The 12259-nt window shown below is 34.1% G+C and overlaps 1 protein-coding gene across 1 annotated transcript; it reads left to right on the top strand.

Moving 5' to 3' along the window:
• Nucleotides 1–5650: 5650 nt before the first annotated feature.
• Nucleotides 5651–10532, top strand: LOC145061129 (phosphoinositide phosphatase SAC4-like). The gene is made up of 15 exons (XM_079008510.1): nucleotides 5651–6456; nucleotides 6934–7138; nucleotides 7223–7388; nucleotides 7483–7782; nucleotides 7854–8041; nucleotides 8120–8217; nucleotides 8298–8431; nucleotides 8510–8638; nucleotides 8729–9044; nucleotides 9113–9234; nucleotides 9323–9436; nucleotides 9521–9688; nucleotides 9754–9870; nucleotides 9945–10032; nucleotides 10132–10532. The coding sequence occupies exons 1-15, from the start codon at nucleotides 6283–6285 to the stop codon at nucleotides 10237–10239; spliced, it is 2427 nt and encodes an 808-aa protein (XP_078864636.1). The 5' UTR covers nucleotides 5651–6282; the 3' UTR covers nucleotides 10240–10532.
• Nucleotides 10533–12259: the final 1727 nt, after the last annotated feature.

The following is a 12259-nucleotide window of genomic DNA, read 5'->3' on the forward strand; positions in this document are numbered from 1 at the left end:
TGTTAAGCATGCCCTACAATCTTAGATATGTGGTTTTGAAGAGTTGCATGTCTCAGATTTGGCTCATATGGGAAATGGGTCAAGGGACTCGGCGAGTCCCAAGGTGGAACTCGGCGAGTTCTATGAATACAGCCTTAGACTCGGCGAGTTGGATGAACAGCTCGGCGAGTCCTATGAAGATTGCCTGGTACTCGACGAGTTGTTCTTCAAAATCGGCGAGTTGCATGAACTGTTATTATGTACGAAGTGTTTAAGTGCCAGAAGTCCAACCCTTCGTGTTTTCACGTAGGATTAGCAATCTAACGTGTTCCGTTAGTCCCAGAAACCCCAGATCCTCATAAAGGATGTTCGGATAAGGATCTGGAAGCGAGTGGGGAGTCTGCTCGCATGGACTCGGCGAGTCAGGTCAACTGGCAGTTGACTTTGACTTTGACTCTTGGTTGGTTAGGGTTAAATGGTCATTTTACCCTAAGGTCGGTTAGCAGTATTTGACTAAGTGTTTTGTGGGAATTATTAGCCGGAGGATTTCCGGAGCAGCAGCAGCAGAAGACAGTTAGTTCCCACATCGATCAACAACTACTTTGAGGTGAGTTACCTTCCAGTAGCGGTGGGTCTACGACCACAATGTCGGCCCACCAGTAGGAGTTGTATGTTAGATGTTTGTCTTTGTGATAACATCTAGGTTTGCTACTACCTTATATGTTATATGCTGGCATGATATGTATATGTGATAGTAGTAGAGTTCGGTTGTCAGGACCGAAGGCTAGGTCAGACACCCCAAATATGTCCGACAGTATGTGATAATATGTGTATATGCTAGCATAATATGTTATATGGGATAGTGGTAGTAGGAGGGAATAGTCCCCAAGTTTCGGTCGTTAGGACCGAAGGGTAGATCGGACACCCCAGATATATCTGATAATGTGTTATGTTATGATATATGTGATAGTAGCAGTAGGGGGTGAAATAGTCCCCGTGGATCAGTTGTTAGGACCGATGGGTAGTCAGCACCCCAGAACGGCTTGACACGGGTAGTCAGCACCCCAGAACGGCTTGACACGGGTAGGTTGGCACCCCAGAATGGTCGTACTGGGTAGGTCGGGCACCCCAGAATTGCCCGACAGTATGCATGATATGTGATTGTATGGTATGCGGTATCTTGGGGGAACTCACTAAGCTTTGTGCTTACAATTTTCAGTTTTGGTTTCAGGTACCTCTTCTTCGAAGGGGAAGGAGCTGGCACGGTAGCGGTACATCACACACATGCTTTGTATTCCGCATTATGATATCTTCCTGGGGAATTGTACTCTGACACTTTTATGTTTATAACAATGTTTTTCCGACATGCAACATCTTTTGTGAAATGATACGATCGTTGAATGATTTATTCCTATATGTTTTGCTAAGTACCTGTTTTAAAAATGAAATTTTTGGCTCGTATTTTTGGGATGTTACACAATAACACTTATATAAAGTGTTTAGCATGTTCTAGGAGGTCTTAACATTTTCAATTAGTAGTTTAAGACTAATTGGGTACATATATGTGTGATTATATGTTAACTAGGATCATAGAGTGTGTTCAGGACTTCACTTGACACCTAGCAATCCTACATCTTCAGTTCATCCATACCATTCACTACAAGTGAGTTCATACCCCTTAATCAATGGTTTAAATGTTTTTAAATGCTTTATGGGGGGGGGGGGGGATACAAGTTGAATACTTATAGTTATTACATCAATCACATGTGATTAATAACTACAAAACCAATGATTTTCTTACTGTTCAAACTGTTTATCAAACTGTTTTGCTTCAAACTGTTTTACACATTCTTATACTTATCAAATACATTTACTTAAGCTCTGTTATACTTATTATCAAATGCATGCCTATGTATGTATAGTCATATAAGCAATGTTTAAAGGACTTAGGAAGGCTAGCCGCTCTATTTCCTTTTCCCCTGTTGGGATGTGGTCTGGTGAGTTATCGGGCATCCGTCCAAAGGTCGTTTAAATATTAGTTATATATCATGTGTACATATATAGTCATAAAGGTTCTTCCAGTCCATTCAATACCTTGGGTAGCAAGGGTATACTTCCATGTTCATGCGTACCAGTTACATCACTAGTAAGTTACCATAGGGGTAGCACACGAAGATACTAATACTATTTCTAGAACAATGAAACATACAATGAGTCAGTTCATTCATGGTTTTGGGGTGTGACACACGTGCATTAAGAGACACATTTGTTGAAATGTATAGGCAATACCTTATGTAACACCAATATTTGAGGGATAAATATTTAATCCTTATCTATTATCAACTCCATTTAATTCATGAAAATTAATTATAAAATTAGGTATAGGTGTTTGAAGAATAAAGATGTGAATTAGACTTCCCAAATAATGGAATTTAAGGTGTGCAATGGTCAAAGTACATTACTATTTTTCTTGTTGGACCTTTTAGTGCGGTTACTTTGCATTTGGCAATGATTTGTTAATAAAATAAAACTTACTCACGAAAAAAATGGAAGGGAAATTAAGCTTTTAGATAAAACCTTAAAAAATATATAATTTAGTGGCTTAGTTGTGAAGTTATGGGAATAATAGGCTAAAACCCTGATAGGTTTTATCACTTGGCCGTCATCGTTAGACTAGAGAGGAAGTGAGTGAACTTTAGATAACCATTAGGTGATTTGATTAATAAAGGGCATTAAAAACCTTCCATCAAAGTTATAGACTATCATCAATGGTAAATCTTTATTCCTTCTTATTGTTAAATTGGAGTTTAAGACTAATAGTAATGAAATCTCCATCAAAATCATTGATTGGATTTAGGAAAGTATTATGGCATTGTTTCTAATCGTTAACATCAATTCTGGTCACTTTGAGCCACTAAAATTTAGTTCGTAGATGATTTATAGGGATTGGTATCAAATTAGTTCCAAAACCACCATGTTTGTTCAATTTTTTCCCTTGGGTGTATTGGTACAGTCGTATGAGGTTTTTCCTAGTTCGTACATAGCCACATGTTAAGTTCAAGGAAGACAAATAAGTTGTACAACCTTACATAGTATTTTATTGCATATTTCCCATATAACATCGTACTTCTAATTTATATATATATATATATATATATATATATATATATATATATATATATATATATATACATCATATACTATGTACATATAGTTATCTTGTGCCCTTATATATGCACCATACAAACATTGGTTTGTGAAAAGAGTTTCAAGGAAAAGGACACATTTTAAGTGTTTTTATTACTTTGAAGGACATTTAAGATGAATAAATCATTATCATGTTATATTCATTTACATTTGGGTATGGATGGCTTGACTGGAGTGTCCTGAACACTTAGATATCATTAGATATCTAGAGAACGAAAATGATGATTGTGATGACATTCTACAACGTCTCATGACGCTTGGGTCTTGCTAACCCTTGTGCGACACATATGGTTGTGGTTCATGTGTTACCCGGTTTGAAAATGACTTAGAGCGTTCATTTGATTTGCATGCTTTATGGTAACATGTTTTACTTAGTTGCTACCTAAAAATGAGTGATGAATATGATGAGATGACTTGGATTGTGTTTTCTAAGTTAATATCATACATTACATTTATCTATGTATAATGTACTTTTTAAGTTAAACTTATTTAAGTATGCAACTTTTACATGTAATATATACCTACCTGTGTGTTTTGAAGGATGAATAGTCGTTTAAAGAGAAAAAGATGAATGCGTTTGTTTCCTATAAACTATATAAATGTGATGGATTATATATATGTGTGTGGAATTCATTTGTGATTCACTTGACTTTTCATGCCTAACATACTATTTCAACATGTGTTAGGCAAGTGGCCATAATATAAACTATCACGGAGAAGAAGAGGACTTGGGGAGGCATTAGGGATCACTATCAGTTTGAAAGTAATAAACTATAATATAGACTATCATGCTGTTTTCTTTTCTTTGGTAGACATTTCCTTATATGTTACTTTAAAATAACGATTTTGTTGTTTTGCAATCCTAACAAAATCTATTGCGAACTCCACTATTTTATGAAGTTTAAAAAAATTTGTATTTTTTTTAAATGGTATTTTAAAATAAGCATAAGAATGGTTTTCGTTGGTATTAGAGAATGATTTTTAGTGAACTAGATACTAGCAATGATGCTTATACTTAAACAACTATGTTAAGTAATGACTCTCATGACTAATGATAATATATCTTTAGGTTTTTCATCGATATGTAACCTAACTTTGGCTTAATGATGACTCTAAGACGAAAGCACCAACATGCCTTAAGTTGAATACATTTAATGGGACTGGTGTTATACTCATTCCATTATTAATTATTCAAATGTATAGTAGTCTTATCGTACAAAATATATTGAATGGATATTTGTGTCATGTGTTAGGAGTCGTACAAAGTAGTAAGATGATGATGAAGACATGAAAATAAACAAACATGATACTTGAGCCATTACAACGAGGCCTTAGTGGTTGAGGTGCATATTTCCACACAATACGTTCATGGTTCAAACCTTGAAACATCCAAAATATTGCTAGCGTCGTGTAACTAACCTCCCACATCAGTCGTGAGGCAAACTAACTTAGATCGCTCAACTAATGTAGTTTACTATTTTTTATTTTTATGATACTTGGAAAAATCTAGATTCTTAATTATAACCTATTTTCGAACCCATTTTATGTAACATTATACAAGGTAGAATAAATATTTATCTAATAATCCGGCAAAATTCAAAAAGTCTTAAATTTTACACACAAAGTTGGCAAAAGCCCTACCTTTTTTTTGTTGGTAAAAACCATAAATTTTTTGAAAACCTTTCATTTTTAACCTTTTATTCGACCATCAGTCAATCATCCCTATTTTTTAATGAAATTATTCTGAAAACTTATAGTTTCTACCAAAACAAAATGTTAGTGCTTTTGCCAACAAAACATATAAAACTTGAGACTTTTTGTATAAAATACCAAAAGAATCCCAAGTTTTATACGATTTGTTGGCAAAAGCCATGACTTTTTGTTTTGGTAAAAACCATAAGTTTTCAAAATAAAAACCTTTCATTTTAAAAAATGAAGGATTATCCAAAAAACTTAGGGTTTTTACCAACAAAAAAGAAAAGTTAAACTTTTTGCCACTTCATGTGTAAAAATTGAAACTCTTTTTGTATTTTTTTTTTCTAAATTTCACATATGAAAATGTATTGGAATTTATGTTCTTGAGTTGTATGTTGATGAACAAAACAAATTTATTTCTAAATATATTAAAATTAAGTAAATGATAAATCTAAAATAAATAATAAAAAAAACATAAATATCATTACACCAGAAAAAAAAAAAACCAACCAAACAATAAATAAAACCACAAGAACCCAACATATAATCTCAACATAATAACGAAACCAAATAATTTTGTCAAGTTTACTTTATATTCACTCCAAATTCCAAAGTCCTAACTATAACAATAATTGTTTTGATTTAGTAAAAGATAATAATGTTCATTAAATAATTTATAAAAAAATCAAGACATTTTTATATAAACAATAATTTTAAAATTGGGGTTGAATCGTGAGAGGACGGTGCGGCCACACAACCCCAGGTTGTGGTTTCCATTATAGATCTTTAGCCTCCCCTGTCCCTCCCCTCCCCTCCCCGTGGATCTGATTCTCTAACACTCCGACATCCCCCCTCCTCCCTGTCTCTCCTCCGTTTCTTCAACCTAATCCTCGGTAATACACTCAAGAAAGGTCATATCTTTGCAATTTCTTCAACCCTGATCATATACCAATCTTTCAGACTATTTCATATCCCTCTATGGTGATTAATTTTATCTTGATTTCGAATTCGAACCACCTTCTTATCCACCGCCAATCTTTTTGTTTGTTCCGAGATTAAAAACCCTTTATTGGTATCTGTTTACCACCACAAACACAAAACAAAACGAAATCACAAGCTATACAGAACTACCGGGAGGAGTACCCGACATCTTCGCAGGCTAGATCGTAATCGTGAATGGAAGAGAGAGAATTGGAGAAGTAAAAAAAAAATTATAAAGTTGGAAAGGAATGCTATATCTGAAGCAACCAAACTCCATGTGTTCGGGGTTTTGTTACTGGGCAGAGTCTATATATAATTAAACAGCCGCAGGGTTGAATGCTCTTCTGATTTGATTTTTCGAACCGAGCCCTGAGGAGGAGGCTCGGATCTGGATTGGACAAGCATCTGATAGTAATAACAATGGCGACAGATAATGAGCATATCTCCCCTCCTTTTGAGGAACCAATACCATGCTTCTCTTTAATGCCCGCGTCAGAAAGCGAGTCTAATGTTCCTCTTGATGAACCATCCACCTCCCCGGTGGCTGCTCCACTTGCTTTTCTGCAAAAATTCAGGCTTTACGAGACTCGATCGGTATCTCTCTACCACTTGTGTTTCATTTTTTGCTATGATCTGCTAATGTTTCCCTTTTGAACTGTTTCAGAAGTCAAACCATTCCTTCTGCTTACTTATTCCTATGTTCTCTTCCTCATGATCATGTTTGACGTGAATGATGTCCATTCCTGTTCTAATAAGAAATCAACCTTGTATTCTTTTATGAACTTCCTGCAATACTCATGGCACTTTAATAGTCCTTTAGTTGCCCATTAGCAAATATGTATGCCTTAGTCTTCATTGTTGGCATGTCACATATCTTTGGTAATTACTACATGTATCTTCATTTTCACACCCATGTTTGCATACATAGTGCCTCTGCTTCTTGGATTACAAATATTTTTGTTTACATGATAGATATGGAAACAGAACAGATTTATGTATTTCTATATTCCTAACTCGCCCATGTATGTTCTTCAACTTACCAATTTTCCTCTTTTACTCTCATTGGGGTAGAAATATTACATGGTAGGAAGAGACAAGAGTCGCAGATACTGGAGGGTATTAAAAATTGACAGGTTAGAGACTTCTGAGCTTAGCATCCGTGAGGATTCAACAACTTATACAGAATGTGAATGTTCTGAACTCTTAAGAAGGATCCATGAGGGTAATAAATCCACAGGTGGACTCAAATTCATCACCACTTGCTATGGAATTGTTGGTATGTATATACATATACACATATATTTTTCAAACATATACACGTTTCACATCATGCATTTATTGATCTTCTATCTTTTTTTAGGTTTCATTAAATTTCTTGGACCATATTACATGTTGCTAATTACACAAAGAAGACCAATTGGCTCAATTGGTGGCCATATAGTATATGCAATCTCCAAGACTGAAATGATAGCCCTATCTGATTCTGTAACTCAGATAAATTTAACTACTTGGAGACATGAAAATAGGTAATCTTTTTTTAATTCCTTCATACATTGGTAACATTGCATTCATTATTGACTTATTGTACTTTGTTTTGATGTTTTTTTTTTCTTGTTGTAGATACAAGAAGCTTCTGTCCATGGTGGATCTTACAAAGGACTTCTTTTTCAGCTATTCGTATAATATCATGCGTAGTCTTCAGAAGAACAGTTGTAATGATGAAACAGGAAATGTTCTTTATGAGACGATGTTTGTCTGGAATGAATTTTTAACCCGTGGGGCCCGAAATTCCCTCCAAAATACTATGTGGACAGTGGCTTTGGTTTATGGTTTTTTTAAACAAGATAAACTTTCAATATCTGGACGTGACTTCAGATTGACTCTCATTTCAAGACGTTCACGCCATTATGCTGGGACCCGGTTAGCTTTTTTTTTTTTTTTAAATCATCTTTTATATTCTTGAGGGCATTTTAGTAAATTACTTCATATAGGTACTTAAAACGAGGGGTAAATGAGGAAGGAAGAGTTGCTAATGATGTAGAAACAGAGCAAATTTTGATTGAAGATGTTCCAGAAGGATCTCCTATGAAAATCAGCTCTGTTGTACAAAATCGTGGATCTATTCCACTTTTTTGGTCTCAAGAAACTTCACGCCTCAATATTAAGCCTGATATTATGTGTATGATTAAATATTAATCAGTTTCTATTAAATAATTAGTTAATATATATATTCTATTGAATGACATTAATCTTTTAGTGTCAAGGAGGGATCAAAACTATGAAGCTACAAGACTTCATTTTCAGAATCTTGTAAAGAGATATGGAAACCCCATCATTATATTAAACCTAATAAAGGTAACATTTTCAATATCATATGGTTATAATCTTTTTTTTTCTATTTCTGTATGATATTATATTCTTTTTTTTTTCAACAGACTAATGAAAGAAGGCCTCGAGAGTCAATCCTTCGTACTGAATTTGCTAATGCAATTAATTCTATTAATAAAGATCTATCAGAAGAAAAACGTCTCAAATTTCTTCATTGGGATCTTCACAAACATTCTAGAAGGTTAATTAGTTGCCTTTTTATTTCCTGTATATTTGTATTAATGGTAATATTAAGTTATTCATTTATTCTTTTTTCCAGCAAAGGGACAAATGCATTGCTAATTTTAGGAAGATTGACTTCTTACGCGTTGACTTTGACCAGTTTCTTCTACTGTCAAGTTATACCAGAATATAAACCCGATGGGTGCTTAAGATGGCCATATTTTGAGTAAGTTATTACTTTCAAATTCCAATCCATGTAACAATTTCTTAGCAACTTTTAAGTTTTTCCTTTTTTTTTTGATAATGGGTGAAACAGAAATGAAATTGGCAATGATGTGAAGAAGGAAAAAGAAAAACTTTGTGTGGAAAAAGATAACAACAACTTTGTTAGAGCAGCAATGTTCCAAAAAGGGATTTTAAGGACAAATTGCATAGATTGTTTGGATCGAACAAATGTTGCACAATATGCATATGGTTTAGCTGCTTTAGGACATCAACTCCATGCTTTAGAAGCAATAACTTCTTCAAAACTTGAACTTGATGATCCTTTAGCAGAAGAATTAATGGGATTTTATGAGAGAATGGGTGACACTCTTGCTCATCAATATGGTGGTTCAGCTGCACATAACAAGGTATGTTTACAAATCTGAAAAATTATTTTATGTTAGAAAATTGTAACAAAATGTTTGAATAATAATAGGTGTTTTCTGAGAGAAGGGGACAATGGAAAGCTGCAACACAATCACAGGAGTTTTTTAGAACTCTTCAAAGGTACTACAACAATGCATACATGGATGCAGAGAAACAAAATGCTATAAATGTGTAAGTAAAGTAACTAAACAAAGTCACTTTCTTTATTTAAAGATTAGGGTTTTCCTCCATTTGTCTAATTCCTTTTCATTTTAATCAGATTTTTAGGGCACTTTCAGCCACAAGATGGGAAACCTCAAGTGTGGGAAGTCGATCCAGAGCAGTATTCTACTGTATATGGGAATGGACAATCAATTGTGGATGAAGATAGGAGGTAAACCTGAATATCTGACAAAAAGATTATTATTATTATACATTTTTTTTTTTTGATGTTATATTATTATTGGTGTATTATTAGGTCATTGCATAAGAAATCATTATCAGATGGAAATATTATACGTGAGAGCAAGTTGCCTCCTTCAAGCTCTAGTCTTGGAAAGAGTTTAGCTTCTTCTGATCAAAACAAAATGATGTCTGAATCTACACCAGATGTATTAGCATGTGGAAGTGGCTTGAAGTACTCAAGGTGGGTGTGTGTGTGTGTGTGTATTTTAGTGTATAAAAAGCAAGGGCTAATTTGTCATTTCGCAGGGAGGCTTTTGGTGACTTTAAAGATGGATCATTTGATCATGAGAAATGTGACTCCTTTGACTGCTCAAACTTTGTTGACCTAGATTGGCTTTCATGTGAACAACAGTTTATGGACAGGTGTTTTTTTTATCAAATCATATTCCATATTTTTATGAATTACAATTTACAAATAAAATAATTCTTTTTTGCAGATCGATTTTCAAAAACTCTTCTTCAGTGGCAGCTGAGAATGAAATTGTAGCACAAACAACTCCTTCCACCAGTGAATCCAGCATGAAGGTCAGTCAAATCACAAGCATACATAGAAATAGTTTTCTTTATGAATAAAAAAAATCAAATTCTAATTTAAATTGGTATTATTTTATATATATAATTTAGGGGAGCAAGCATGCTGATGATAATGATACGAATGATTTTGAAGTTGGTGAGGAATTTTCAGATAGTTTTCTGAGTTGGGTCAACAATGGAGAGACTCTTTGTCATTGAGACTGATGCTTATTGGGTCTCTAAAGTTATATTCTTTTTTCAATTCAATGGGAGGAAATATCAATTATCAAATATGGAGGACTGGTTTTGAAAACTACATCTTTCTTTATGCAATAGTTTGAGAGAGAAAAAGAGGCCAGGGTCAATAGTGAAAGTTTCTGTTGTTGGTGGGTTGGTTTTGTAAATATAAATGTATCACTACTATGATGAGGTATAGGAGATACGATGTTTGTTTCGGAAGCTGATTCTTAACAACCATATATATAATATAAGTTATGTTACTTTCACATCAAGTTTCTTTGAGCCATTTTTTTTGCTTTAATTGTGTTAACTTGTGAGAAATTTATTTCAACTGTTTGTTTTGTTTTGTTTGTCTTATGTTTCTTTGTTTCCTTTAATTGTCTCAACTTGTCTATTCCATGAATAGATTCCTGAAAGGGAAAATGACTTAGGAAGGCAACCATCTTTTATCCTTATTCATATATTGACAACTTTTTTTATACATAAAAAAACAACTAACTTGTTTTATCTGTTTAAATTACACTAATATTACCGGTTAATACCTGTTTTAACCGGTAAGTCAATTTAACTCATTTAAAAGAAATTACGTGGCATATGACGTGTCTGTTACACCTTTTGTCCGGATTCGACCTCATTTAATCAGGGTGAATTGACCTCATTTAATTAGGGTTCTTAACAAATACTCCCAAATCGTTCCCGATTAATAATTTTTCTCAGAAATCACTCGATCGAAGCAGTAGGAGCCTATTGTTTGGAACTGAAGTTGGGACTTAAAATCGTCGACTGTAGACACTATAATGGAATCACCTAACGGTACGTATCTCACTGTAGATTTTCACTACAACGGAATTTTTGCACCAAACCCGTTAGTGTACTTAGACCCTATGAGAATGTCAGTTCATGATGTGGCTTTGGTGGCATGAACTATAGAGAATTTGTGTTGTGGGTTTCAAAGCTGACAAGACGAAGTTGTGATAATTTGTACTATTATAGTACTCATGAAAGATTGGCAGAGGGTATTAAAAGAATTGACAATGATGCTGATTATTTTGAGTTTATTGAAGATGGTTACATGGCTAAGAATGAATGTCTACATTGACCACCAAAACGAACATATTCTTGACTAAGCCGATAAGGAGATGTTAACAGGCAATGGGGTGTCTGAGTTGGTAGAAGATGATGATACATACTCACATATTTCAAATATAATGGAATGTGAGCATGAACCTGATGAAGAGGTGCATACTGATGATGAATTTTTGAACAAGTTGTGTGGTAAACCCATTCTTAATAGTAATCAAGAAGTAAATGATGATGATGATGAAGTCAGTGATGAAGATGATGAGGTTGTGTTCCCTATCTTTGATGAGAATCAAGAATGGGATAAAATGGTCCCAGTTTTAGGGATGAAGTTTTCCAACCCTCTTGAATTGAAACTATGTCTAACCAACTATGACGTCAAGAATGGGTATGATTTATGGTATGAAAAAAATGATCATCAAAAGCTGTTGGCAAAATGTTGTAAACATAAGAAGAATAAGAAGAATAAGAGTTATCCCTTTAGGTTGTGGGTAACCTGGATGAAGAATGAGAGGACTTTTCAGATTAAGGGGGTGTTTGGCTTAGCTTTTTAAGGGCCAAAAGATCTTTTTGGAAAAGTTGCAAAAAGTCAGGTTTTCTTGACTTTTCCAAAAAGTTGATTTTCCTTCTATCAAAAATCCAAAAATAGGTTTTAAAATTGTTTTGCCAAACATCTTTTGGCTTCTATCTTTTTCTAAAAGATCTTTTGACTTCTCAAAAGCTAAGCCAAACACCCCCTAAGTCCTTAATTGATAGGCATAATTATTCAAGAGTATTCAAATGTGGGTCCATTGTAAGTTACAAATGGATTTGAACTCATTTCATGAATTAGATATTACAGAAACCAAAGATGAGCATTAGGAAATTGAAAGCTAAGGTCGGTAAAAAGGTTTAAACTGATAACAAGTGTTGGACAATG

Source organism: Lactuca serriola, chromosome 7 (assembly GCF_051521515.1).
Source record: "Lactuca serriola cultivar US96UC23 chromosome 7, Lser_US96UC23_V15, whole genome shotgun sequence".
Classification (NCBI taxonomy): Eukaryota; Viridiplantae; Streptophyta; class Magnoliopsida; order Asterales; family Asteraceae; genus Lactuca; species Lactuca serriola.

What these genes read in the sequence shown, in the direction of transcription:
- LOC145061129 (XM_079008510.1), top strand. Translation starts at nt 6,283, where the DNA reads ATGGCGACAGATAATGAGCATATCTCCCCTCCTTTTGAGGAACCAATA. An exon ending in TTATATTAAACCTAATAAAG is followed by an intron (nt 8,218 to 8,297) that starts GTAACATTTTCA and finishes TTTTTTCAACAG; the next exon opens with ACTAATGAAAGAAGGCCTCG. An exon ending in AGTGGCTTGAAGTACTCAAG is followed by an intron (nt 9,689 to 9,753) that starts GTGGGTGTGTGT and finishes GTCATTTCGCAG; the next exon opens with GGAGGCTTTTGGTGACTTTA.